At 38.1% G+C, this 27566-nt stretch overlaps 2 protein-coding genes across 2 annotated transcripts in view; one reads left to right on the forward strand and one right to left on the reverse strand.

Moving 5' to 3' along the window:
- plxnb2b (plexin b2b) overlaps positions 1-27566 on the reverse strand; it is a 455012-nt gene that overhangs the window by 97724 nt on the left and 329722 nt on the right. The window lies entirely within an intron of this gene.
- Positions 725-27290, forward strand: appl2 (adaptor protein, phosphotyrosine interaction, PH domain and leucine zipper containing 2). The gene is made up of 21 exons (XM_033968435.2): positions 725-847; positions 2998-3096; positions 3590-3649; positions 4018-4089; positions 10908-10995; positions 11096-11137; positions 11212-11270; positions 12487-12633; positions 13405-13487; positions 14174-14326; positions 17060-17248; positions 17641-17683; positions 17792-17848; positions 18280-18374; positions 18972-19115; positions 21300-21352; positions 21997-22171; positions 22526-22562; positions 22638-22793; positions 23408-23455; positions 23971-27290. Exons 1-21 carry the CDS (start codon positions 791-793, stop codon positions 24100-24102), a joined length of 1989 nt encoding a protein of 662 aa, XP_033824326.1. The 5' UTR covers positions 725-790; the 3' UTR covers positions 24103-27290.

A 27566-nucleotide genomic window follows, 5' to 3' on the forward strand; every position in this document is an offset into this window, starting at 1 on the left:
GATTTGCTATCTAAAACTGGCCTATTTCACTGTATGTTCTGATCAAAGACAAATAGACAGAACATATTTTCTAGATAAAGAACATTTTACATGAAAATATAAAATTTACAACCTGTTTTTCAGCATATGACATGTGTCAAAGTCTGTTAAGACCAGATAGTATTCAATTATTTGTTGATTAGTCCAGTAAAATGTCATTTTATTAATTTTTTCTTCTTGTTCAGGAGAAGAGATTACGTATTGACCTTCAATATTACATTTTTCCCATTTAGAAATGTATTTAGAGAAGACATATCAAGTATATATTTGTATGTGGAGTAGGCCTAAATCCTAACCGACCAATAAAATGTTTTGGCCTGCTAATTGATATTTTTCATTGTACAAAAAATATCATCTGGGCCTGGTGAATGTGTGAAAATTGTGTCTGAATAGAAACAGTGATGCGTGGAGACTAGAATCCTGCATTCTCTGCTTATCCACGTGGAGTCACTGTTGCCTTTTAAATGCTGTGTGTGCGCAGAAAACTCCGAGGACGTCTACGTCAACGAATGTAAAATACATTTAAAAACGTTAAAATGACATAAATACAAATAAATGACATACAACAAAATATATTACATGAATGGATTGAACCTCCCTGTTTGTAAACTTTCTTATTTAAATGTCGTTTTATTTTTTGGTATGAGCTCAGCCTTGGCCCACCTCCAGCGCCGCAAAGCCTTCTGGGAAACTGAGTCCACGTTGTCAATAATTCAGGCTCCCGTTTCCCTTCTCCTCCACAGATAACAAGATGCCGGCCGTTCATCACAAACTGCTTTTGGAGGACGCTTTGCACGACAGTCCGCAGGTAGGCCCACTCTTATTTTATGCAAGTTCAAAGTTATTTTTGCCAAATAAAACGATTGTACGAGGAGAGAAGACAACGCACAAGCTAGCTGCTGTATCCTCCCTGTTTCCACTGGTCGATGACAGATGTCTACTGACACAGTGATATGGGAATACGATATGTCAGCGTGTACACCCTCCAGATATTACTCAGGTTTATGCAAAATTCAGTGCATAAAAATGTATTGCAATAGTCAGCTGGTTAGGCTGATGTTTACATAGCTAGCACTCAGACACGTTTAAGCTAATAACACTGCTATTACAATGATGCAACAACCATGAAGCTAAGCAGAAATAGCCTTTTATTTTGATGTTATTGACAAAAATACGTGCAAAGTTTGAATATATGGCTAAATCTATGCACATAAGCCACACAGGCCCTGGATGTGGGAGTGGTCACTGCTGGCACCATCAGCACAACCTTATGAGTCAATCAACTGCAATATTGAGAAACAGGCTGCTTTTCTTCTACAGCTCATATCAAACACATATTTAAGACCAGGAAAGGAAGTCAACATGCAAAATGCCAATACACATTATTCTACAGAAGTCATTTAAACCTGCCATTACTGGAAATATTGCACAATAACTTAATATCAGTGAAGTAATAATACATGTGTTATGGTTGTCAAAAGTATCGAAAAATACTAAATTTGGTACTGAAACTAGATACTCACTTGAACAAGTACTGATACTAAAAAGTCAGGATGGAAATGAACCTTTCTTGAATGATCCTGAGCTGTATCAGAACAAGTATAAGACACATAGACTAGTATACACCTATGGACCACTATGTAAAGAATATACTTACTGGCCAAATCTCAGTCATTTGTCTAAGGCTTATATCTAAAAATGTCACTTGAGTACCGGTAGTTCTTTTGATGTACAGCTTTTTGCACACAATGCAGGATGTAGTCATTGAATGTAAACAGATCTTGTATTTGAGTACTACTTTACAACACAGAACTGTAACAGTACAGTAGGAGTAGGTCCACACATTTTTCAGTCATAGTAGTCAGTCTAAGAAACTCTGAAATGTTGAAATTAGTTCACAAACCAGTACTTCTGTGCAAATAATACACTTTACCTGTAACCAAATGAACAAGGTGGAGCTTGTTTTGTAGTAAATAAATCTGAATGTTCTCAAAGTGAAACTTGTGTTGCATGTATGAATGTAACATCAACATCTGTATCCTTAGCTTGTGTAGTACAATAACTATGCAATTATCATAGTTTTTCTAAGTTGCATTGGTTGCCTTGATATCATGTGCTGTACAAGTAGATCTGGATGTGCTCACAGGTAAAGCACTTTCAAACTGGGTGTGTTTGTTGGCTTGTCTCGCCTCGCTGCTCATATCAACAAAAAGACAGACCAGACTGAACTTTAAACTCACATAGCCAACTTTCCTTTGTGATAATTCTACAGCAGCTCTTCTCACTCAAATTTTTCTCCAATTGAAGTGTTTCTAATTAGTTATTGACAGTTCAAATGGCATCGCAAACCTTTTACAATGATTGCCACAACCAAAATTAACATCAACAATTCATAAGCAAAAAAACTCTCAAAACAGTAAAATTATCCAAACTAAATGGCACAAAGAATGAACACTTATTTGTATTAATTGCACGCACGCACACATGATTGAGAAACCCTTTATTATTAGTCTGTCTACATCTCCAAAGCTCAAAACACTCTGTTCCACCTTGTGATGTAATGTAAAGGTAGTTTTCATGTAAACAACTACCATTTACCTTTAGTTCAAGAGAGCTTGATAATTTCAGGGCTGAAATTATCCAAATGATTTTAGTGAAGGTGTATGGAGTTTAAAAAGACAGGGGATCACTTCCTGTATTACCACATGACATCACAAGGTGGAACAGAGTGTTTTCAGTTTGAGAGAAGAACTCCCCCTAAATATGCAGGTTTGCGTGTTAAACATGTGCGAATGAAACAAACACAACTCTAGGTGTGTTTTTTATGAGGAAACAACATTATAACAGAGATCAGAAAATAGTGTAATATCGGCCTTTAATATATTATTCTGTTATTTATTCTGTTGTTTATAATGCCTTTTACTGTAATATTGACTTCATTTATTGTGTCCTGTTTAGACTCGCTCTCTGCTCAGTGTTTTTGAGGAAGATGCCTTGAATCTGACAGACTACACCAACAAGCTGCTTCAGACCATGCAGCGAGTCTTTGGAGCTCAGGTATGAAACTGAACACCACAGACTGACTCAGAGCTAAAGGGTGGGCATTACTGATAAAACTGAACATATTTTTAGGATGATCACATTGAATAATCAGATAATATTTATCAGAAATGTGCTAAAATATGCTCGTAAATCTGGTTCAATTATTGCGCAAAAAGTGAGTGGACTTGAAAATGAACAACTAAAGAAACAATATTGTAAGGAAACTCACCAGATTTCTACAGCAGTCTCAACTTTGTAGAGTCAGTCTCCAAAATGGACAACTGGAACCTTCATAGAACTGACATCAACTCTACAAAACAATTATTACAATAATATTAACAATAACAATAATAATAATAATAATGATAATAATAGCACTTTTTATGGTAACTCAAAGACGCTTTACATAGTTTGAAAAAAAACCAAAGATAATATTTTTGATATCTCTCATTTCCATATTGGTAAAGTCTATACTCTCAACTTGATTTCTTTCCTGTTGTCTCCACAGAGTGAGATGGGACTGGCCACAGAACAGCTCGCTCAGCAGCTTTTGGACTACGAGAAGAAAGTAGGACTGTATAAAATGATGCACTTAAATCTAAATGCTATTATGATTTTATCCACGCACCTTACTATACTGACACCAAAAACTTACAGTACATGATTCTAGTCCTGTCTGATGTTTTGATATAATCTGAAATCCAGACTCAAACTCACACCAAACCAGAGTTGTCATTATTCATTTCAAATCTGTTGTGTTGCAGATAAAGTTGCATTTTACATTTAGCTGCATCTCTGGCTTTGCTGTGCACATTAGCTGCCAACTTGTTTGGCAAATAGAAGTACTTATAAGTTTGCAGACGCATGTTCAGTCTGGATTGGTGCCACTCGATGTTGTTTTTGTGGATTACTGTTACTTTTCCTTCCTCTTTGCAGAACTTTGCCCTTGGAAAAGGTGACGAAGAGGTAATCACCATGCTACAGAGCTTCGCCAAAACTGTCGGGGAGGTAAGGACGGCTCCGTAATTATCCTGCTCATTTCTGTGTGTTTGTACTGTGGAGGAGAAGGAGATGGAGGAGGGCTGTGCTGTTTCTATCACGCACAAAAGTACCATTTGGACTAGTGTTGTCAAAAATAAATACCCAGATACTAATCAATAGTAAAAGTAATACACTAGAAACTCATTTGTTCTGAAAGAAAATCATATAACAAAATTTAACATTTTCTGAATACTTTTAGAGTGGTCTTGATTTATATTAGAACTAGTGTAAGATCACGTGGCAATATTTAAGAAATTCTATTGTATTGTACAAAAATGGGGTGTTTAATTATCGTTGTGGTAGTATTACAATAGGGTTTAGATTTTAATATGTTTACAACATACATTAAAAAGGTACTATTTGGACTAGGGTTCTCAAAAAATCAATACCTAGGTACAAATCGATACTTAGATACCTAGATAATCATTTGAACAAGTATCAATACAGTGGTCCGTGGTTTATCGTGAGGGTTACGTTCTAAAAATAACCCACAATAGGCGAAATCCGTGAAGTATCAGCTTTATTTTTTACACTTATTCTATATGTTTTTGGCTGTAAAACCCCTCACCACACACTTTATACACTTTTCTCACACAGGCATTAACATTTTCTCACATTTCTCTTGTTTAAACACTCTCAAAGTTCAAACCTTCATAGGCGCCTTTGTCAGTGCAGAATGTTTCCTCGACATTGTGAGTTTTGTCGGGGAGAAAACTTGCAAATATACAGCACTTCAGAGTCACACTGCGATCAAACATTTATGTGAATTTGTCTGAACACATTCTGTACTGTACAGGAGACACGGCACAGAGGAGACTGATGGACAATGGTCTACAGTCCAACAGCCAATCAGGACGCAGAACACAATGCATGTTCATACACTGTAAAAAAGCAGGCCAAAAGGGACAAAAAAAATCTGCGAAACCACGAAAGATGAACCCCGATATAACAAGGGACCACTGTACTGAAAAAAATCATAAATTATTACATTACACATTTGACCGCTCCGGAATAGTTTTAGAATGCTCAGAACTAGTATAAATCTTATTATTTTGTGTTGACAATGCCTTATATTACTGTGGTATCAAATCGTGACCACTAATTTGAACTAGGGCTATTTATTTAATCAAATTCAAATCATGATTATAATAATTTCTTTTTTTTAATGCTGAAAAAAGATGTCTGATCTTCCATGGCTTTTAAGTCTGGTAGAACTTTAAAATTGAAATATTTTCTCTGGTGGAGTTAAAACTTTGAGAACTACTGATCCAGGGCAAAAGGTGCATTGTTGTCTCTTTTCCCTGAATTCTTCACATAAATTAGTTTAGGAAGAAAAATGTACATTCACCAGAAGTGTTGACCTGTTAGGACCAGGCACAGGTGCACTAATGATAAACAGGCTGGTCACACGTTTCTGCAACTCTACAGCTGTATTTTACACTACACCAACAAATGGAGCAATGTTACATATGTTCAAATTATGACTCCAAGTTATTAGTTAAAATTGTAATTAAAAGCATTATTATTTGAAACCGTCATTTATATGGTATCAAAAGTTAACCTGCGGAGAGAATAGACTTAAAATAAACCTACTGTGCTTGTGCCTGCTATACAGTTATAATTTATGACACCCGTGGATCATTATGTTATAATTTGGACATTTTAAATTGCAATATTCATCTAAAACGACTTAATAAAAGAAACAAGTCTGCTGATGTCTGCGTTAGAAAACTGCGATGCCCAGTGAGAGCTGACGTCGACGTAAATGTCATCACAACAAAGAGCCGTGTAGCAGTTTGCACCTCTGATGGATAGCTGCACATCACGCTAAAGAGACACTGATTTTTCATGTGTACCAAAATTACTTTTGCGACGCTGCTGAATCCTACGCATATCACCGATTAAGAAAAAAAAAATTGGATACCGAAGTAAGTACAGAGCAGTGGGCGTATGCCTGTAGCGGTGAGAGTGAGGGTTGATGGGCAATATGGAGTCTTGAAAATAAGCTCAAACATGCACGAATCACTCTAAATGCAACTTCAAGAGAGTAAATAAGAAGGGGAAACAACTGTATCATGGTTAAAAGCTCTGAAAAGTCAATTTTGCATAAGAGGTCTGCTTTAATATAAGTAATGTTTTGTCATTCATAGTTTAAGGGTCTAAACTAGGGCTAAACAGTGCCAACAAGACGAGAACTGCAGAGGGTCTAATCAAAACCAGCACATTCATAGTTGGATAAATCTTTAAAAAAAATTGACTTTATAGTGGCCACATGATTAAATTGTCAAAATGATCCATTTGACTCTTATTTGTTTGGTGGAGGGTCTGCCATTCTCTTGTCTCCATAGAAATGTTATTGATTTGCCTGGGATGACATTAAGCTTCTATCCATCTTGCATTTATTCTATCACAGTCATTTTTATTGCTTAAAAAGTACTTTGTAAACATGTATTCCTACTGTGAGAGACCTTGATTCTCCACAGATCTGACCTGTAACCTGACCTACTGAAGTTTTCTCCATGAACATAGACAAATTTAATGCCATACTGTGGAACATTCCAGGAAAGTGATACCATCTTTATGGAGACAAGCAGACGACAGACCCTCCACCAGAAAAGTAACGTAATGCACATTTAAGTAGAAAAAAAAAAGAATGAGAGAGTATTTGGAAGATGAAGTAGCGCCGACTGTGTTTCATTACAATCCAAGCGGAGTGCACCTGTCCCCGCGGCAGGTGGGTGACCTTGTGGATAATAAACATTTTTCTCTGTTTCTCACAAAACTCATTTATTTGAGGCTAAAAGGGGACTGTGTCTGATGCTGCTATTGTCCCAGCTACAAGAAACAGGAAAAGTCACAGGAAATTACATTGTGTTTTTGTCGCTCTGACTTTTCACAACAACAACAACGTAGTTCTAATTATACCAGATTTAAATGGACTAAAAGCTTATGTAGATTTGCATCAGGTGTATAATGCGGATTCAGAGCAAATGCATTTTAATAACAGAGATGACACAAGACTAAACCAGAACTTAACTGTGACTAAAGGACAGGGATAAATGTAGACAAAAGTACCAAAACCACAGCTAATGGCTAAACAAGGTAGAGTAACCATGACAACGAGATTCAAACTCACATTTATATTGTACATGAAAACTAGACAAAAAACTGGACTTAGCTAGAATTAAACTACTATGGAACTTTTCTGATGATCTGCTACCTGCTTGTATATATTTTTTTGCCTTTACATGTTCCACAGTATGACATCTAACTTATCTGTGTTCATTTTGAGAAGTTGTCAGCTCAGTTTGTAGTGTTTGTCCACTGTGGTTCAAATCCCAGGTTCAATCTCAGGTGTTTTGACTGCTCTTTAACAACATTTTTTCTATGAGTGAGATCACCCCTCCCTAGATCTGACTCATAACTTGGCCCGTTTGCCGATATGTAGATAAGATATGTTCAATACCATACTGTGGAGCATTTAAGGCAAAGCTATACCTTCTCCTCTCAAGACAAGCAGATGGTGTAGTCTCCACCAGAAAAGTTCAAGAGTGCGCCTTTAAATATGAATAAGTATCGCGTCTGCAGTTGGCCATGTCACTGTGAGCTATGGGGCGGCGTGAGCGTGCCGAGTCAGCGCTCTCACTTTGGAAGGAGCACATATGTTCAGGGGACGCAGGTGATGGTGAATTTGACCTCATCAGTCTCCAGAGAGGGAAGAGTAGCCGTTAGTGTAGACATGATTTTGGATAAAGAAATCAAATTACAATCTTTCTGACAGGTTTCGTGATTAGATTTGCGATTTATGTTTTCAAATCTGAATTCTGTTAACAGTGCACATTTTAAACCCATCCAGGAAAGTCCAGGAGCTTTATCATATTAGTGAACAATAATATATTACTATACTCATACAATATTTCCCATACAAATACGTTTGGAGAGGTCTCTACCTATAATTAGGGCTGTGCAGTTAATAGAATTTTAATTGAGATCAAGTTCATGGTCAATGATCTGATATGATATTTTTAAATGAGAAGTCTACAGCCAATCAGCGCATAGTTACTTAATATGTAAAGTAAACTATATAACCTTTCTGATGGAGGGTCTGTCACTTGCTGGTCGTCATAGTGATGTTAATGCTTTGCCTGAGATGTTCCACAATATTACATTAGCCTTACCTATTTCCATGCCACCAGGCCAAGTAACAGGTCACATCACTGTTAAACCTACATAAAGAATCGAGTCACAAAGTAATAAGAGTGACTAACAAACTAAATGAGACACTGTCAAAATGGCCGACTGGACACAAAGGCCAGCAGAACCTGTGCAGGTGTGCTGAATCTCTTACACAAGGGAGGCGGCTGCAGGTGAGCCACAGGATTGGCCAAGCGGGAAAACAGTCCTCCAATCACCAGCCAGGATTTAAGGGGACAGACTCAAACACACACAACAAGACAGATACGAAAAAGAGAAGAGCATAAGGTTGGGGGCTGTAACAGTGACTACAGCTCACAGTAAGATGAGCAATGAAATAAACGCAAGATGGATATGTTTAATGCCTTACTGTGGAAAATTTTAGGAAAATCAGGTGGCAGACCCTCCCCAAAAATAGTTAGTGTTAGTATAGTGTTCCTTTAAATTCTTATCAGCCTTATTTAAAGTACATAATTTAAGTAGAAGCAGCAAGAACATTATAATATTAAAACTACTACAATGTATTCAGCAGGTAATTGTAATCTATCATTGTTTTTCAGTATTTGAGAAACCCAAATATGATTTCACTCAGGAATTAGGGTTCAGTGCTGCAACTAATCCGGTGAACTCTGGCACATTCTAAATCTCTGTGATTAAACTAGCTTAGCACCGCTGACGGTCGTTCGTTGATAAGCTCAAAACAATTATAGTGGGATTTGTTTGCAAATGTGATGTGTTTCCAGTTAACTCTAGATTTTATTATTCTTTTCACAATAGGACTTGTTCCACTGCCGAAAAACTAATAGTGTACTAGGAGGCTACTCATGGGTGGAAAATTGGGAAAGTTGCCATAGCAATTAACAATTCAAATTAAAATATTTTGTCTTGTTAATGATGGAAATTCTTCAGAATGGCACCAATAACAGAAAAAGTCAAGTGAATGAATGAATGAATAAAACCAGGAGTAAACAAGTAAAGTAAAAGAAGCAAAAGTTTAACGTCCACCACTTATGTGTCTCAGTTCACATTACGTTACTTTTATGCCTGTAATGTTCCACAGTATAGCATTTAACATATCTATATTGCATTGGTTCAATTGTAGATGATTTTATTTCGAGTTATTACTATAAAACCAGGACTAAACCAGGACTAAACCAGGACTAAACCAGGACTGAACCAGGACTAAACCAGGACTAAACCTGGACTAAACCAGGACTGAACCAGTGACTAAACCAGTGACTAAACCAGTGACTAAACCAGGACTGAACCAGGACTGAACCAGGACTGAACCAGGGACTAAACCAGAGACTAAAACAGGGACTAAACCAGGGACTAAACCAGGACTGAACCAGGACTGAACCAGGGACTAAACCAGTGACTAAACCAGTGACTAAACCAGGACTAAACCAGGACTGAACCAGTGACTAAACCAGAGACTAAACCAGAGACTAAACCAGTGACTAAACCAGTGACTAAACCAGGACTAAACCAGGACTAAACCAGTGACTAAACCAGTGATTAAACCAGTGACTAAACCAGGACTAAACCATGACTAAACCAGTGACTAAACCGGTGACTAAACTAGGACTAAACCAGCACTAAACCAGTGACTAAACCAGGACTAAACCAGGAATAAACCAGTGACTAAACCAGGACTAAACTAGGACTGAACCAGTGACTAAACCAGTGACTAAACCAGTGACTAAACCAGCACTGAACCAGTGACTAACCCAGTGACTAACCCAGTGACTAACCCAGTGACTAACCCAGTGAATAACCCAGGACTAAACCAGGACTAAACCAGGACTAAACCAGTGACTAAACCAGCACTAAACTAGGACTAAACCAGTGACTAAACCAGCACTGAACCAGTGACTAAACCAGTGACTAAACCAGGACTAAACCAGGACTAAACCAGCACTAAACCAGTGACTAAACCAGTGACTAAACCAGGACTAAACCAGGACTAAACCAGTGACTATACTGTTGCTGTTGTATATATTTTCTATATATATCTTATATATATGTATTTATTAAGTGTGTTTTATGTTTTATGTTGCACTTTATCACCAAAATAAGTTCCTAGTTTGTGGAACAAGGACTCAACCAGGACTAAACCAGGACTAAACCAGGACTCAACCAGGACTAAACCAGGACTAAACCAGTGACTAAACCAGTGACTAAACCAGGGACTAAACCAGTGACTAAACCAGTGACTAAAGCAGTGACTAAACAAGTGACTAAACCAGGACTAAACCAGTGACTAAACCAGGACTAAACAAGTGACTAAACCAGTGACTAAACCAGGACTAAACCAGTGACTAAAGCAGGACTAAACCAGAACTATGACACCATAGAGTAGATATTATTATTCCTCTCACATTACCGCTGTTCCAGTGTATGCGGGCTTAATGATGTAGAGAGGGTTTGTTGCTATAATGCTGAAAATGCTACTTCACAGATTGCTTTGGGAGAAACTTGGCACAAATGTCGGACCGTTCGGGATTTTTGGCTCTTGAGCAGATCTCTTTGTGTGTCCTTGTCCGGCTCTTAATATTTTTGCCTAATCTGTGTTAAATTGTTTCGTACAGCTGAACTCACTCCACTCCGAGTTAGCCAACCAGATGGCCGACAATATGGTGTTCCCCCTCATCCAGTTTAGAGAGAAGGACCTCACAGGTAAAGCTATAATGTGCATTTACCTGCTTAGTATATATTACAAACAAGTATACACCAATTTATGCTAATTGATACCCCCCTCATATGAATCTTGTTGCAGAGATAAGTACTCTAAAGGAAATATACAGCATTGCCACAGATGGTAAGAAGATCATTTAAACCCAAAAAGATATCATTATGCTTTGATACCAATGCATTTACCTGTTCTTTTTGTAGAGCATGAAGCAGCTATGGTGAAATACAGCCGACTGCCCAAGAAAAGAGAGAATGAGAAGGTAAGGGACAATGAGTCCATTAAAAGAACACCTCCTGTTAGATTTGGTGCCAGGAAACAGGAGGCCTAAAGAAAGATCAAAGAGGATATTTATGGAGGAGATCTATTGGTCGACCTCAAAGAAATTCTCACAAACCAGCTCCTCAATAGGGGAAGCAGTGCTTCACCAGTACTGTTTATAATGCAGGAGTAGAGCTGTTGACTTTGACTGGGAATGCTGTCAGATTGTGAAAAGAATATTTTGAGGATCTCAATCCCACCCTTACATCTTCCGAGGAGGAGACTGAGGACTTGTCCATCACTCTGGCTGAAGTCACTGAGGTGGTTGGCAAGCTCCTCGTGGCAAGGCTCCAGGGGTGGATTAGATACATCCTGAGTATCTTAAGTCTCTGGATGTTGTGGGGCTGTGTTGGCTGACACTCCTCTGTAACATCGCGTGGCGATCAGTGACAGTACCTCTAGATTAGCAGACCAGGGTGGTGGTTCCTCTGTTTAAGAAGGAAGACCAGAGGGTGTGTTCCAATTACAGGGGAAACACATTCCTCATCCTCCCAATAAGGTCTGTTTCAGGGACCTGGAGAGGAGAATCTGACAGGCTGTGGAACACTGGACCAGCTCTATATCCTGCATTGGGTGCCTCAGGGTTCATGGGAGTGTGGCCAACCACATGTGCTTTGTGGACTGATTTGGACTGATTTGGGGACCATGGGATCTCATCTCTGCTGTTTGTAGATAATATTGTTTTGATGGCTTCATCAAGCCAGCACCTGCAACATGTGCTGGGGAGGTTTTAGAAATGTGAAGTGACTGGGTGAAAATCAGGGGGGTGGAGAGTCCCTGCCTCAAGTGGAGGAGTTCAAGTATTTTGGGGTCTTGTTCATGATTGGGGAGCTCAGTCACACAGTAAGAGCTCGGAGTAGAGCCGCTGCTCTTCCACGTGGAGTGGAGCAGGGTGAGGTGGCTCAAGCATCTCATTCGGATGCCTCCTTAGACTGTTGCCCCACGACCGGCTCCGGATTAGCACAAGGAGATGGATATTTATGGATGTAGTGAAAGTCGTTGCTCTGATTTCTTGTTTCCTGTTTCCAATTATGCAAAGTCTCTTCTTATTTGTTTGTGAGCCAACACATTTGAATACCTATGCACTCTGTAAAACCAAATGGATTTCATGCAAAGCTTGTCAGGATTTGCATTTTAACCCTTTCTTGTGTTTTCAGATGAAGACAGACCTGATTAAGGAAGTGGCCTATACCCGAAGGAAGCAGCACCAGTCTTCACTGCAGTATTACTGTGCGCTAAATGCTCTCCAGTACAGGAAGAGGGTGGCCATGCTTGAACCAATGCTCGGATACACACAGGCACAGGTACAGCTGGTCTCTGCTGCGGTTATTATTCAAAACACATTCAAATAGAGACAAGGATCGTAGCATGAAAAAACACATATAGGTTCTTACTAGGGCAATTCTTGACACATCATAACCTTTGGCAAAAAAAAAGGACAATAGTGATTTTAGTTAGAATAGTGAATAGTAACAGTGTTTTAAAGTGTTTACACTCATAGAAATTTCAGTTGGTTTTTTTTGTACAAATACCTTGTTTAATTGGCTACAACACCTGTTTTTGGTACATGTTGCTGTAATAGTCATTATCTAGACAGACAAAACAAATTCAAATTTATAATGTACTGATGGGATGGGAAGAATACCTCTCCTTAGGCTTCAGTGATGAAAAATTACCTCCATTCCCATTGCATTTAGCGATTCAAAACAAAATAGGTCCCATTACATCTTCTGAATTGTTAAAAGTATACAAAATGGTGCAAATAAACAGGAAGCTGAATCTCATGAATAGCTTTGAGTGAATGGCAGGATTAACTTTCTATAGTGCTCTCCACCACCAAAACTTTAAATCCCAAAGAGAAAATAGAAAAGAATATGGGACCGGTTTTTCGGACTAATTCAAGCTGAATCCAGGTCATTGGCATGGAATTGAACTGCCAAAAGCTTTAAGTACCACCAAATGGGTAGGAGGCATTGCTAATTTGACCTCCAAGGGAAATGTTGTGTTATTTTATTCATAAAGCAGTGGTTTCTGGAAAAGTTGATAAGATGTATATTTTGTCTGTGCGCTCTCAGATCAGCTTCTTCAAAAAAGGAATCGAGCTGGTGTCAAAGAAGATGGACAACTTCCTCACCTCTGTGTCTAAAATGACGCAAAGGTAAACACCATTTTCTACAACAAACAGCACATGGCATTTTAAACATTCAAACAAATGATCTATAATTGAAGAATAGGTGAAATTAAGGTTAAGGTACACTCTGCGTTTGACCCATTCTTGAATACTGCTGTCTGCTAGGCTTGGACAGGACTACTTTTGCTGGAGGATTTGACCTAGTATGCATTTGTTGGGGTGAAATGTAATAATATGCATTGTACAATTACCACTCTGTAAAAAGGTTGTGAGTAAGATCCCTGGTTTTCCTGAATAAGTGTCTCCATGTCCTTTGTGTTTCTCAATAATGCAAAGGCCAACATTTGAACTGACTTTATGGGATTTTATGGCACATGTTAATCAAATAGTTTATTGATTTAAAAGTGACCACACCTGATAAAATAACATTTGTTTTTCCCTAGTACAGTTATAATGTAAAAGTGGCTCTGTTGTTCTTGTTAGCCTCACTGTGACAGGCCTCTGAAAACTGTGAGAATAGCTTAAAAACTCATCACTGTGAATAATTAGGATGTTATGAATGCATAAGGTAAGTGAGGAATAACTTTGGACCACTGCAAACCGTTTTTCATTTTCATTTTTTAAGACAATAAAAAGTTTGTAAAGCGCCTTTCTATTATTACGATGACTGTCTTCTACCCATCACTGACGCGTATTTCCTCTTGTGTCGTCAGTATTCAGTCTCAACTGGACAGTGAAGCAGAGGCCATGAGAAGCTCTCAGAGGGAGCTGCTCTCTGTAGACGACAGTGTGTACACTCCAGACCACGACCAGCAATCCGTGAACCGCACACTCATCCAGAAGGCCGGCTACCTCAACATCAGGAAGTAAGAGATTTAGAGTGATTCATGCATGTTTGAACATTTTAAAGCATGACTATTAAAAAGTAATCCAGTACCAAAAAATGACTCATGCTGGACTTACTCGTTTCAAAATTAAAATACACCCAAGTTTAGAAAGTAATTAAGGCTGAGTTCATTTGAAATTATACAAAACTTAAATTCAATTTCAATACATTTTAAAACATGTACTGAAATACGTGTGATTCTATTAGTTCATATTTCAGTCTTCTCTCAAATGTGAATAGTTCTGGACACATTTAAAATGTGCCTAGTGAACTGAATCTTCATTTCACTTCAACACAAAACACATATCTGATCATAATCGCAAAGCTTGTCAAAAAAAAAAAATCTCTATTCGGTATTAATCTAAAATGGTTCAGCTTGTTCCCTACTGTATTCTTGCTGAAGTTGCCCAAAATCCTCTTAACAGCAGCTAAACAATAGCTCTTGCGGCTGTGACAGGGTGGGTCAGGTGACGTGTTGACAGTGTGCTGCTGTCAGCTCATTCGCAGCAAAACGTATGAAACTTCCTTGGCGCCCCTTAATGACTTCAGGGGGAGCAGAACTCAGCGTAGCCCCCCCGATGTGATTTAGTGAAATGTCAAGTCTGTCTAACTCTGTCTCCTGCTCATATACATCTACAGTCTTTGACAAATGCATGTGACAATGGAGAAAAGGTTTGCCAGCCGATGCCATTCTGTATAATGACACGCAGACGCAATGCTTGTCAAATGGAGCCCAGAGCGCAGAGCATTTGGAATAGTTAGTCAATGTAAGAGGCCTGAGTCACCCGCAGCAGCAGCAGCAGCAGCAGCAGGAGGGAGACAGGCTTAAAACATTCATCAGAAGGTGTTCAAGATATTTGCAAAGTGAAAAGAAAAATGAATCGATTAACAGACAGATCTATATGTCTACATGTCTACTGACTAGATTGGGGGTAGTAGTAATAGTAATAGTAGTTGCAGTAGTTGTAGTAGGTGTAGTAGGCGGCAGTCAAATGATACCTTGGTTTTATAGTACTTGGCATATCAACTAGCTTAGTTAAACAAGTAATTGTAGTTGCAGATGTACTTGTTGTACTTGATAATTGTAGAATTGTACTGATATTACCATAACTGTAGTAGTATGTAGCAGTAGTTGACAGTAGTAGTAGTAGCAGTAGCAGCAGCAGTAGTAGTAGCAGTAGTAGCAGTAGTACCAGTAGTACTAGCAGTAGCAGTAGTAGTAGCAGTAGATGTAGCAGTAGAAGTACTAGTAGCAGTAGTAGCAGTAGTAGTAGCAGTAGCAGTAGTAGTAGCAGTAGTAGCAGTAATAAATGGTAAATGGTCACATTTTTCTATAGCACTTTTCCACCTTCAAGGTGCTCAAAGCGCTTTACAACAAGGAACCACTCACCCATTCACACACACATTCATACACCAGTGTACACAGACACTGAGGGCGAGGTGGGTTAAGTGTCTTGCCCAAGGACACAACGACAGCATTCATCTGTGTGAGCTAGAATCGCACCACAAACCTATGGATCAGTGGATCTGACCGCTCATCCAAATGATGTTTATGTTGAGTGGACAAACACTCTACCAACTGAGCTACTGTTGCCCCAGTAGCAGTAGCAGTAGTAGCAGTAGCAGTAGCAGTAGTAGCAGTAGCAGTAGCAGTAGCAGTAGCAGTAGCAGTAGCAGTAGTGGCAGTAGCAGCTTTGGTCATATATTGTTGCCCAACATTATTTTGTTCCTATATTCACTTGGTGTTTCAGTTGTGCGTTATAATTTCTAAAAATGTGAACAAAAATTATATTAAATTGAAAAGTAAATATAAGATGCCTGAATCACCCACAATAATAATCAAAAATATTAATCTAAAAATATTTATGAAATGTGTAGTGTAGAAGAAATGGGTAGTAAAAGTAGTGGTAGCGTAGTAGTAGTAATAGCAGTAATGGTAGCAGTAGTTAGTAGTTGGTAGCAGTTATCATCAACTAAATCAAATAATGGCTTGGTTTTAAAGTACTTGGGTTAGTAGTTAGCTTAGTTCAAAAGCTGTACTAGTTAGCTGCAGTAGATGTTAATGGTATGTAGCATCCCTTGTAGTAGTTGGTTGTAGTACTTTATAACTTTGGTAACATTAGCATGACTGTCGTATCCCTCATAGCAGTAGTAGTAGTTGGTAGTAGCAGTTGTAGCTTTGGTCACACTTCATATTGTTGCGTAGCTTTTGCATGTTTCTATATTCAGTCAGTGTGTTATAATCACACCAAGCTCAATAATGGATTACCAATAAAAATGCTATAAAACTGAGTAGTTAGTGAATGTAATAGTTCTGCGTCAGCCACACAGCAGAGGCAGCAGGAGAAAGACGAAATTTGAACATTAATCAAAAGGTAGTCGGGATATTTGCAAAGTGGAGATAAAAAATGAACTGCCTAAATGACATTTATGTGCTGCGTGTTGGGTAATATGTTTGGCATTTGGGACCGTTTCTAATCAATTTTCAACAGCAACAACAAAACAAAACATTAGAAGCTCCACAGAGAATGAAGTGACTAAGCTAATTATCTTTCTAGGGACAATTTAAGAATTCAAAGTTTAGACTGGTAAAACTGATAATAAAATCTGGATCAAGGTCACTGTCCCTCCTCTGTGCATGTGTAAATTATCTCAGACTGGCCCTCTCCCCTTTTATACATTCACATTTTTACCTTTTTCATCTGTCCCACAGTAAAACAGGCCTGGTGACCACAGCCTGGGACCGCCTGTATTTCTTTACCCAGGGAGGAAACCTGATGTGCCAGCCACGGGGGGCTGTGGCGGGGGGCATGGTCCTCGATCTGGACAACAGCTCAGTGATGGCCGTGGAGTGTGAGGACAGAAGATACTGTTTTCAAATCACCTCCTCCACCGGGAAAACGTGTGTACACTTATTCAACAGGACTGAATGTTTCTCATTTTAGATGGAGAGTCTGTACAGTTATGTGCAGTAGGTTGGGTTCACTGCTTTCTATATATTATAATTTAAAGCTGAGCCAGAGGTCAGATCAGAATTCTGGTGGAATTTGCTGTGAAACTTGTCAGATTGCATATTTGTTGACCTGGTTTAGGATTAATATCTATGTAACTACAGGGTCTATCTAAGGCAAACATCTACTCTGTCAGCATAGATAACAAAAGCAACATTATTTTTTAACAATGGCTCCAGAAAATTACGCTGTTTTTCCAAAACTATTGTAGCCTGAAAATGATTACCAGTGCTGTACAATACCTGTTACATTGATGTTTACTTTGAGTGTATTTTACCCACAGGTCAATGATACTTCAGGCTGAAAGCAAAAAGGAGTATGAGGAGGTGAGTGTGTTGAGATGCTGTGCTCAGTAACAAGTTCATCTTTCATTTTTATTTAGATAGATCCACTCTTCTCATTTTTAATCATTAATGTGATGTTCTTTTTTCCAGTGGATCTGTACTGTGAACAACATATCAAGACAGATTTACTTGACAGATAACCCAGAGGTAAGCGATACTCTGTGTCCTCCAGCCTCTTTGATCATATTCAAAGATGATCACATTAACTAACCTACCAAAGTTTTACACCTGAAGCCAGATTTCATTCAGCTCTGCTCCGTTTGCCACACATTTATCTTCAGTAAAACGCATAATTTTCATGGATTTTGAGCCAATATGTGCCAGTAAAGAAGTTTATATTCCATGAGTAAATTTAATTAAACATTAAGTTTGTCTCACGTATGGTCACTATAGTCATTTCAGCACTTGCACAGTGGTCAGTTGAGCTATGACCACTAGCTCAAAATTCCCTGTTGTCAAGGAAATGCTATTTAATCAAAGTCTGCTTATTATTTTGCTGTAATAACATTTTATCACAAGTTTGATCTTGCCTGTTTCTAAATTACTTTGTTTATTTCCCCCATATTTTTCTCTGTCAGGCTGTGGCCATCAGGCTGAACCAAACTGCCATCCAGGCTGTCACCCCAATCACCAGCTTCGAGAAGAGGCAGGAGGGCGCCCCCAACCCTGACAGGTGAGAGCGTGTCACTGTTATAGAAACAACCAACAAGTGTCAGTCTCACCAAATATGTCAAAATAATCCTGTAATTGTATCCCATAGTCTGTGACATTTTGCTTTCTCTGGACTATTTCTAGTGCCTGGTCTTAAGTGGCAGTAGCTCAGTAGGTTGAGCTGTACTGTCTCTAACCAGAGGGTAGTCAGTCCAATATCTTCTACCATCTTTACATACTAAAGTTGTGTCCTTGAGCAAGACATTTGTATGAATGCACCTAATTGTAGTCTTGATGTTCCACAGAGCAGACAGAAGTTAGCCTATGAATTGTTAATTACTATTACAATTATTCAGTTTGATCATATATAATCTTTCAGCTATTCTATTATTATTTTTTAATATAAATTATTTCCATCCAACAATTATATTTTCCAAACAAACACAGTTTCAATCTATGTTTACTGGATAGTGTTTGTACAGTCTGCATTTGGATTGAATATTGTCCCTAAACCATTTTTTAAAATTTCTTCTTCCTTCTTGGTATTTCACCAAATCAGTTTCTTTCACAGTCAAACAGTTTTACACCTTTTTCATCGTTACTTCTTATGTCTGTGCAGAGCTAAACCAGGAGGAGTCCATGTGACCGGAGGGACTCAGAAGTCTGCTCCAGAGCCAGAGGACCTCATCGCTCCTGGGACACCCATCCAGTTCGACATCACCCTCCCCGCCTCAGAGTTCATGGACCAGAACAGAGGAGGAAGGTGAGACAGAACTGTAACATTACACTGGGTCCAATGTTGTTTTTCAGCCGATGCAATATCTCATAGTTGTATGAAAGTTCACAAATTTATGTCGTACTACAAGCAGGTGGCATACCAGATGGCCCACCAGAAATAAATAAATTTAGATAAAGTTTGCAGTTTATAATGAACAAAATGTTTGATCTGCATCATGTGAAAGCTTATCACAAGATAAAATATTGTATTTACTAATGAAAAATACGGCTAAATAAAGCTAAATTAAATGGGCACTATACAAACTTTTAGGTGGAGAGTGTGACATCTTTTCTCCATGGGGATGTTATGTAAATATTCCCCAAAATGGCAAAAACTTAACAATGTCCATGGAGACAAGCAGGTGGCTTTACCAAACCTAGTATTTTTTGGCAATAAAGATGCTTGTAGTGGAAGCTAGATACATTTATACCAAACTGTGGAACATTCCAGGCAAAGTAACATTTCTCATAGGACTGTTTTTACTGTGCCTGGGATCTTTCACAATAAGACAATAAACTTATATAGTGCATTTATTTAAGTACGTGCTTGCTGAATTGCTGAAAAAATATATTCAGTTCCATGGAGATAGATACAGTTTTTTGTTTTTTTCTGATCTATGTTATAATGTTGTTTCCTCATCAAAAACCTTGTTGCATTGTGTTTTCTTTCATTCACACATTTAACACACAATTTAGCCTGAATTTTTCTCTCAAACAGAAAACACGTGTGATATCATGTGTTAATAAAAGTGTTCTGTTGTGTTTTTAAACACCACACACCTGCACTAAAGTCATTTGGATGATTTCAGACCTAGATTTACAAGTCTCTACTGAACTAAAGGTAAAAGGAGCTGGTAACTTGAAAACTACTCCTACATGACATCACAAGGTGGAACAGGGAGATATAGACAGACTAATAATAAACTGTTACTCAGACATATGAGAATGAAACAAAACACAAGTCTGGGCATGTTTTTGATGAGACGACATCATAACATGACTTGAACACAGAGAGAGACCAGTTTAAATGTATTGTCTTACTGCACTGTCTCTGTTTCAGTGTTGGTTCTACTTTATGCTTATTGTTTCCTTACCATTTCTGTATTCTTGTTCTTATCATTGTTGGAAAGTTTTTCTTTCTGTTGCAAATAAAAAATGTGTCATGTAATTTATAGTAACACTGTACATCGAAATTATTGTCAGTGACCTTTGGCTGCATTTGTTGTCAATAGTATTTTATATGTATATATTCTTATTTTCGAGCTTAACCTCCTGAGACCCGAGCTCTCGCATGACATGCTTTATTAATTCCTCTTTGTTATTTGGGCTGATTGGACCTGATGAGTGTAAAAACAAAGAATCATCTTTTTACATTATGTAGTTTCTGAGAAAAGTGATGTAAAATGAATGTCCTCATATGTGGACATTTTAATTATTTTGATAAAACATTTCAATAATGACTTGCAAAAACTATTTATTAAGACCCTGAACACAGCAACTTTTGTCCTGAGTAAAAACAAAATGAGAAACAACAATTGTGCCTCTTGGAACAATGTGTCTCATGTGAAGAGCTGCTGACAGGAGCAGGAGACAAGTGCATTTACAAAAAAAAAAAAAATTCTGAACATTCTAAACTCTTAAAAATGTTCTAAATTGAATATATTTGCATTGTTGCTGTTCTTGTTGCTGCTCTTCTTGGAAAAATTTACATTGTGGCCTAGACAACCAAAAATGTGTTGTCCACATATGAGGACACCAGGTCTTGGGGGATAAATAAGAAAAAAGACATGTGAAATGTGCATTAAGTGGACTGGACACATAGGTTCATTAATCTGCTCAACAAGAATCCATTTTGTGTAATGTAGGACCTTTAATTCCGTACTGTGGAACAATCTGGGCAAAGCAATAACATTTTTATGAGACAACCAGGTGTCAGATTTTGAGCAGAAAAGTTGCATAGTGCACCTTTAAGCCTGAGCCTGCCTGGAGTGTGTGCTTGGCCTGGTTGTCTGCTTTTGACATAATCAGATGGGGTTGTTTGTGAGGGCTGTTGACGGGGCGTGTTATTGTCATAGGCTGAGATGAGACTCATTTCCAGGAGCAGGATGTTTGCTAACGCTTCGTAGCAGGAGGTTAATTGTTTTGTCGTGTCTCTGTTTCTTTGTGACAGACGCACAAATCCTTTTGGAGAAACCGGCGAAGAGTGTTTGGCAGAAAGTGATGGTAATTATTCAACTGTTAAAAGTGATTGTTTGTTTTTATTTGTGATTTATTCAGCAGTTCACCTTGAACTAGAACTTCTAACATGCATCAACATTATATAACATTTTTTCATTTATGGCACCAGTAGCGTTTAATACTGTTTATTGTTCATGATTGTGTATTTTACTTTGTTGCACTGTGTCTTTATAGAAATACTTTTAATTGGAGCTACAAGAACAACCACTGAATAACTACTATGACTACTACTACTACTACTGTTAATTGTACTACTACTTAATTGCTTGGTTTGAGATGACATCATCATAATATTTTGTAGGTCAGTAATATTTAATGCAGATGGCGCTAAAATAATTCTTTTTAAAGAGCAGTGCAGTTTATTGTCATAATATAGGAAGTTCTTGGGATTAGTCACTGATCGAAATCATCAGGTTTAGCAATTGTGATTTTACCTTTTGGATATTTCATGGCAAAGTACAATGTAACCAATAGGATAATCTGGCTCTTGCCCCCATCTGACAGTATGACATCATCATATACTAGACCCTGAAGACCACCAGTTTGCCTCTTGTTCCGTACCTTGTCCTGTTCTTATCTTACTTTTGATGGTGTAATTTCTGCATTATTTTGCTTGTATGTTTCTTCAGACTCGTTGCTGCAGCAGGTTTTCGAGGTTCGTTTCTTGGGCTCAATGGCGGTGCGCTGTGGGAACAACCAGGAAGTGATCTACGAGGCCATGAGACAGGTGCTCGCCGCACGCGCCATCCACAACATCTTCAGGACCACGGAGTCGCACCTCATGGTCACCAGCAATGACATCAGGTAAGAACAGGCACAGAGCAGTGTTTACGAGAAATACAAGACCTCCATAGTCTAAAAACAATTTGAAAATAGAGATGTAATCGGTAACACTTTAATAAATACTTCTAGCCTTAATAAAGCATGAACAAAGACTCAACTCATAATGAACAAATAGTTTATTAAGAATCTTTCAGGCTGGAAGTGCTACTTAGTTTTTTTTAAGCACTTACACCCGTCTCATTCTGATGATTTCAGCGCTCAAATTGTCCCTAAATTAGCAAATACAGTTTTATCCTGTTATTAATCTGCTTATCTCTTCGATGCAACAAACTAAGGATACGTTTAATTAATGTTTTTTTTTTCTTTTCCACGCAGGTTAATCGATCCTCAGACACAAGTGAATAAAATAACTGTAAGTATCTCACTCTCACTATCTAACCTGTAGGAGTGACTGTTTATTTGATTTACTTTTCCTTGTTTTTCCCAGTTCCAGCTTGGTGACGTGACCCAGTTTGCGGCGCACCAGGAGAACGGGCGTCTGATGGGCTTCGTGGTGGAGGGCAGAGACTGGAGCGAGGGGGAGGAGGAGGGGCAGCCCGCCTTTAGTGCTTACATCTTTGAGAGCAACACAGAGGGAGAGAAGGTACATGCAGGTTTTATATCAGAAAATATAATCAGGTTATTTTTGAAAGTGTGGAAATGTTGCACAGTATGACATAAAACTTCTGTCTGGCATTTTGTAAGTATCTAAAAAAACATGAATTCTTACTATGAATGGAGTATGTCTGTATCCATGGTGATAGATTAATGCCATACTGTGAAACACTCCAGGCAAAGCTATATCTCTATAGAAACAAGCACCAGAAAAGTCACATAGTACACCTTTAAAGCAGGGGTGTCAACTCAATTTCACCGAGGGCCACATCAGCAAAATGGTTGCACGCAAATTTGTATAGATATAAAAAATATGATCGTGTAACTGCGTATTTCCTGATAAACTGACATTTTAAGACAGTCATACCTTACCTTGTCGCGGGCCACATAAAATGATGAGGCGGGCCACATTTGGCCCCCGGGCCTTGAGTTTGACACATGCGCTTTAAAGCATATATTTTTGTCATTGGAATAATAATTAAATAGAATAATAATACATGTTTTGCTTGTTTTTGTAAGATATTGAAGAATTTGATTATTGTTAAAAAAAAAAAAAAAATCATGTAATATTTTTAATTATTTTTATTTTGTTTTGATTTACAGGTTTGCTATACTATTAATTTGGCAAAGGATATTACAGAAGCAAAGAAGGTAAGAATTTAAGAAACCTATTGCTGTTTACAGTAAACAAGAGCCTAGTTATGCAAAATGTGGGTTATTTTTGTCCTGTATTCTACCAGAATAGACCTGGTTATTTACTTATTCAGTGAAAATTGTGCCTTGAGCAGAACAAAAGGTGATACAGAAAAGTGCAGTCCAAAATATTCAAAACAGAAAACAAAACAGATGTACGAGGCGTAAAATGGAGGTGGATGAGGAAAAACATACAGACGCTCACCCTGCTCAGGAACACTGAAAAGGTTAATATAAGAATGACCACCAGGGGGCATTTAGCAATCACTAATAATAATAATGTACAAGAGCAGCTGAACAGGTGGAATTACAATTAGATTAATGTGACTTTTACCTAAAAGTTAAGAGTTAAAAATGATGTTAAATTTTGAATTAAAAATAAAAATTGCCCAACTGCCTAACTAAACTACCTCTGTTGAGTGTTTTTTTTTGTCAACTGAATCTAAATGTACTTTTTTTTGTTTAACTTTTAGGACCCAGAGGCGCTGGCCCAGCTGATGAAAAACATGCCTTTAACAAACGACGGTAAATTCCTGTTACTGGAATCAGAGATGGGAAATGAACCAGAAAGAGTCACTCAAGAAGACCTGGAATCTGAGGCCTAGTCCTGGTCCGAGTCCTGGGCTAGACCCAAGACCCAGGATCCAAACCAGTCCAAGGGTCCTCTCCTCATCCTCACCCAGGAGAAAGGGCTTTCCCTGGGTGACCTCGCGCTCTCACTGTGGTACTAAAACATCTGCGTTTGAGACTGGCTCTCAACTCTGTGCAATGAAACTTGTTATGAGTTCAAATTATGGTCAACCAAAAGCTTATTTTATGGGAGTTATTTTCGAAGTATAGAGCAGTGGTTCCCAGGTACCTCTAAACCTTCTTCTCACACAACAATTTACTCTTAATGTGATGTACTGAGAATACACCTGTTTACCACACGCTAACATTTATTTAGTTTAATTATGTCCCAAATCATCAGACGTGGGTAGAATAGCCAAAGGTTTTACACAAATAAGAGTTATGTTACTTCAAAATATATCGCTCAAGTGGAAATATGAAGTAGTGGCCCAAGAAATAAATAAATAAACATTGCCTGAAATCAGTTTAAGTGCCCCCTGATCAGTGTCACGTATCGCTCTTGGGCACACTGAGGTAGACAACTGCTTAGTCCTGGTTTAGTTCATATTCAGACCTGATATTGTTTGTTAGATTATGTTCACATGACGTCACTACATTCTCAAGTGCACATAGTCTAAACTGAGCTGGAAGGCGAATTATAATTCACTGAAACAATTTGCTGTTAAACTCAATTCCAAGAGAAAGGACATGCACGTCCATATCAGAGCAAAAGAACCAGTTTCTTTATTCATAAACTGTCAATTTCAGACATTTTTTATGCTTGTATGGTTCATATTTTCCAATTACTAAAACAAAAACTGGCTTAAAGTTCAACCTCTTTTCTGTCAACACAAGTGAACTCAGACTTGTGCACTCATTTCAGATCAGAAACACCTGGCTTTAATCAGGGCAAACACCTGGCTGAAGGGGCGGAGTTTGAAGTGCAGATACCTGTTCGACCAATCACACTGTTCCTCATATGTCCAGACCCCGCCCCTCCTCTTCTCTCGCGCTCTTCTTCTTCCTCCAGGCTCTGCCCAGTTTAGCGCCTCTATTTGAAATGTGGTTATAGGTGGAGTTTACATGTTTAGTCCCACTTTAAGATCCAATATAGTCACTTTTATTGCAAATTTTGGAATTGCTACCATTTAATTTGTTTTTGGAGGCCATGTTTGAAGGATTTGGTTGTGGTGTTTGGAAAAAGCGAGGGCAACTATGTATAGTAATGTTAATAAACTTACGATGTTTTTGCTTAACTTTAGGTTTACGGTTATTATAAGTTAAAGAGTTTATTATGCATCTATTATTTCATAATCTTAAAGCTGTGGAGGTCATTCTTTTATTACCGCAGTCATTTTTATGGCTATGCAGGAAGTAATTAATTCATGGATTGGGGGACAGATGTTGAGTTTGGACCACTACTTAGTCCTGGTTTAGTTCTTGTTCATAAGGCGCGATCCTGGTTACCGTATTTTTCGTTGTATAAGTCACACCAGCCAAAAAAATGCAAAAATAATGAAGAAAAAAACATATTTCACTTATAAATCGCATCTGAGTATAAGTCGCACCGCCGGCCAAACTATGAAAAAAAGTGCAACTTATAGACCGGAAAATATGGTAAATACTAGACCTGTTTTTGCTTCTATTTGAATAACATTTGAAAATATGTAGACCACTTCCTAGTCCTAGTTTAATCCAAGTTAACATGATTTTAAGTTCAAAACATGTTCAATTCAGTTAAGACCTGTTTAAGTCCTGGTTTGGTGTTAGTTCAGTCCAGGTTTCACTTCTAGTTTAGTTAATTTTGAGTCATTATGCAAATGAGGTAAATAATGGCTACGGTGGTGGTTGTTGAAGATGGTTTGAGGTTTGAGACTCGGTGTTATTGGTATTTTACCCATTTCGATATGAAGTCCATTTGTGTAGCGATGAAGCAGGGACTGTTAACTTTAAAGATGCACTATGTAACTTTAGCCTCTGGGGTCTGCCACCTGCTCGTCTGTACGGAGTTGTGATTGCGTTGTCTGGAATGTTCTTCAGCCTCTATCATGCCTCTCCACAGATCTGACCTGTAACACGGCCTCGTCTGGGTTCACCGTTTTGTCTCTATAAGCAGATAGCAGACCCTCCACAAGAAAAGTTACGTACTGCACTTTAAAGTTTAACACCGCCTGTCACTATAAAAAATTAATTGACATTTTAATGATCTTTCCCTCTACGAGTGAATTACGCCTTATAGTTATTCCGCGACGCAGCGCTCCACATCTGAATACCACTGTCTAAGCCGTCCAGATGTTCAAATTAAAATGTGCTCTTAGTAGCTTCTGTAAATATCTTGTTTTTTTTATGTTTAATCAGTCCCTCTCCTCTTCACTCCCTTTGAGCACTCACACTAAGCCCTACAAGACATACTACAGAAACAATTAAACACATTATGTAAGAACTTATTGCTTGGGCTAATCTTGTGTACATAAAAGCGAATTAAAAGCGCAGTGATGGATGAGTGGGATATTACTATTGTCACTCACCGCCGCTGCACATCCTGTTCTGTTTTAGCCTAATTAGCAATAAGCGCTAATCCTTATCGACAACAACAGTAATCAGGTGTTTGAGCTGCATTTACGTGTAATGTATGTCTAAATATGATTGCCTCTAAATGCAGTACAGTACATTAAAACTACTAGAAATGTACAATAATCTCTAACTGACAACAAGGGGAATTAGAGGTGGAAAGTATTGAATTGCATGTACTTGTAATTTCAAATACTTGTGCTTTGAAAGAGCTTTGTCTACGCAGTACGGTTGCCTCAAAACTACACACTAAAAATGTAGTACTTCAGACATTGTACTTCATAATAATATAATCAAATATGGTTATACAAAAATACAAAAATGAGCATGTTTTGGTTTTTTTTTACACTTCATTTGACGCTGCTAAAACTGACACTTGTAACACTATCACGCTTTCTTTTTTTTTTCTTCAAAACTGCATGGTCATATAATTTTGCTTTGAAATCGACAAAGTTTTGGTACTTCTGCATTCTGGTTGTGTATGTAAAATACTAAGGGTTGTATCATTCTTCCGTCCTGATGTTTAAGTTGAAGGAGACCACTACCTAACAATGCATTGCACTTCATGTATTGTAATTTTCTAAAATCTTAATTAAAGTCCTGTTTTCATTTTTCTCTCGTGTGCTCTTGTGTTGGTTTTATCATTCAGTAAAAGTAACAGGAAGTATTTATAAGATGATCCAAGTGCTTTTCTCATATGGGTGAATACAAGCTTTAGGAGGAAAAATGAAGAGCTTCCAGTCCAGTCCAGTTCCAGTTTTTCAGTATTTATACTTAAAATTGGGAAGAAGTGGCTTGGATGAGCAGCGAAACGTCTTCACTCCTATGATGATTTGTCCATTTGACACATTTAACTTTGTCTTTTGTTACCAATACTTAAACAATAGCC

The sequence above is a fragment of the Periophthalmus magnuspinnatus genome, chromosome 6 (genome assembly GCF_009829125.3).
Source record: "Periophthalmus magnuspinnatus isolate fPerMag1 chromosome 6, fPerMag1.2.pri, whole genome shotgun sequence".
NCBI lineage: Eukaryota > Metazoa > Chordata > Actinopteri > Gobiiformes > Gobiidae > Periophthalmus > Periophthalmus magnuspinnatus.

Coding starts and splice junctions, on each gene's coding strand:
- appl2 (XM_033968435.2), top strand. CDS start 791: ATGCCGGCCGTTCATCACAAACTGCTTTTGGAGGACGCTTTGCACGAC. Junction 4,090..10,907: donor TCGCCAAAACTGTCGGGGAG/GTAAGGACGGCT, acceptor TGTTTCGTACAG/CTGAACTCACTCCACTCCGA. Junction 23,456..23,970: donor ATATTACAGAAGCAAAGAAG/GTAAGAATTTAA, acceptor TTTAACTTTTAG/GACCCAGAGGCGCTGGCCCA.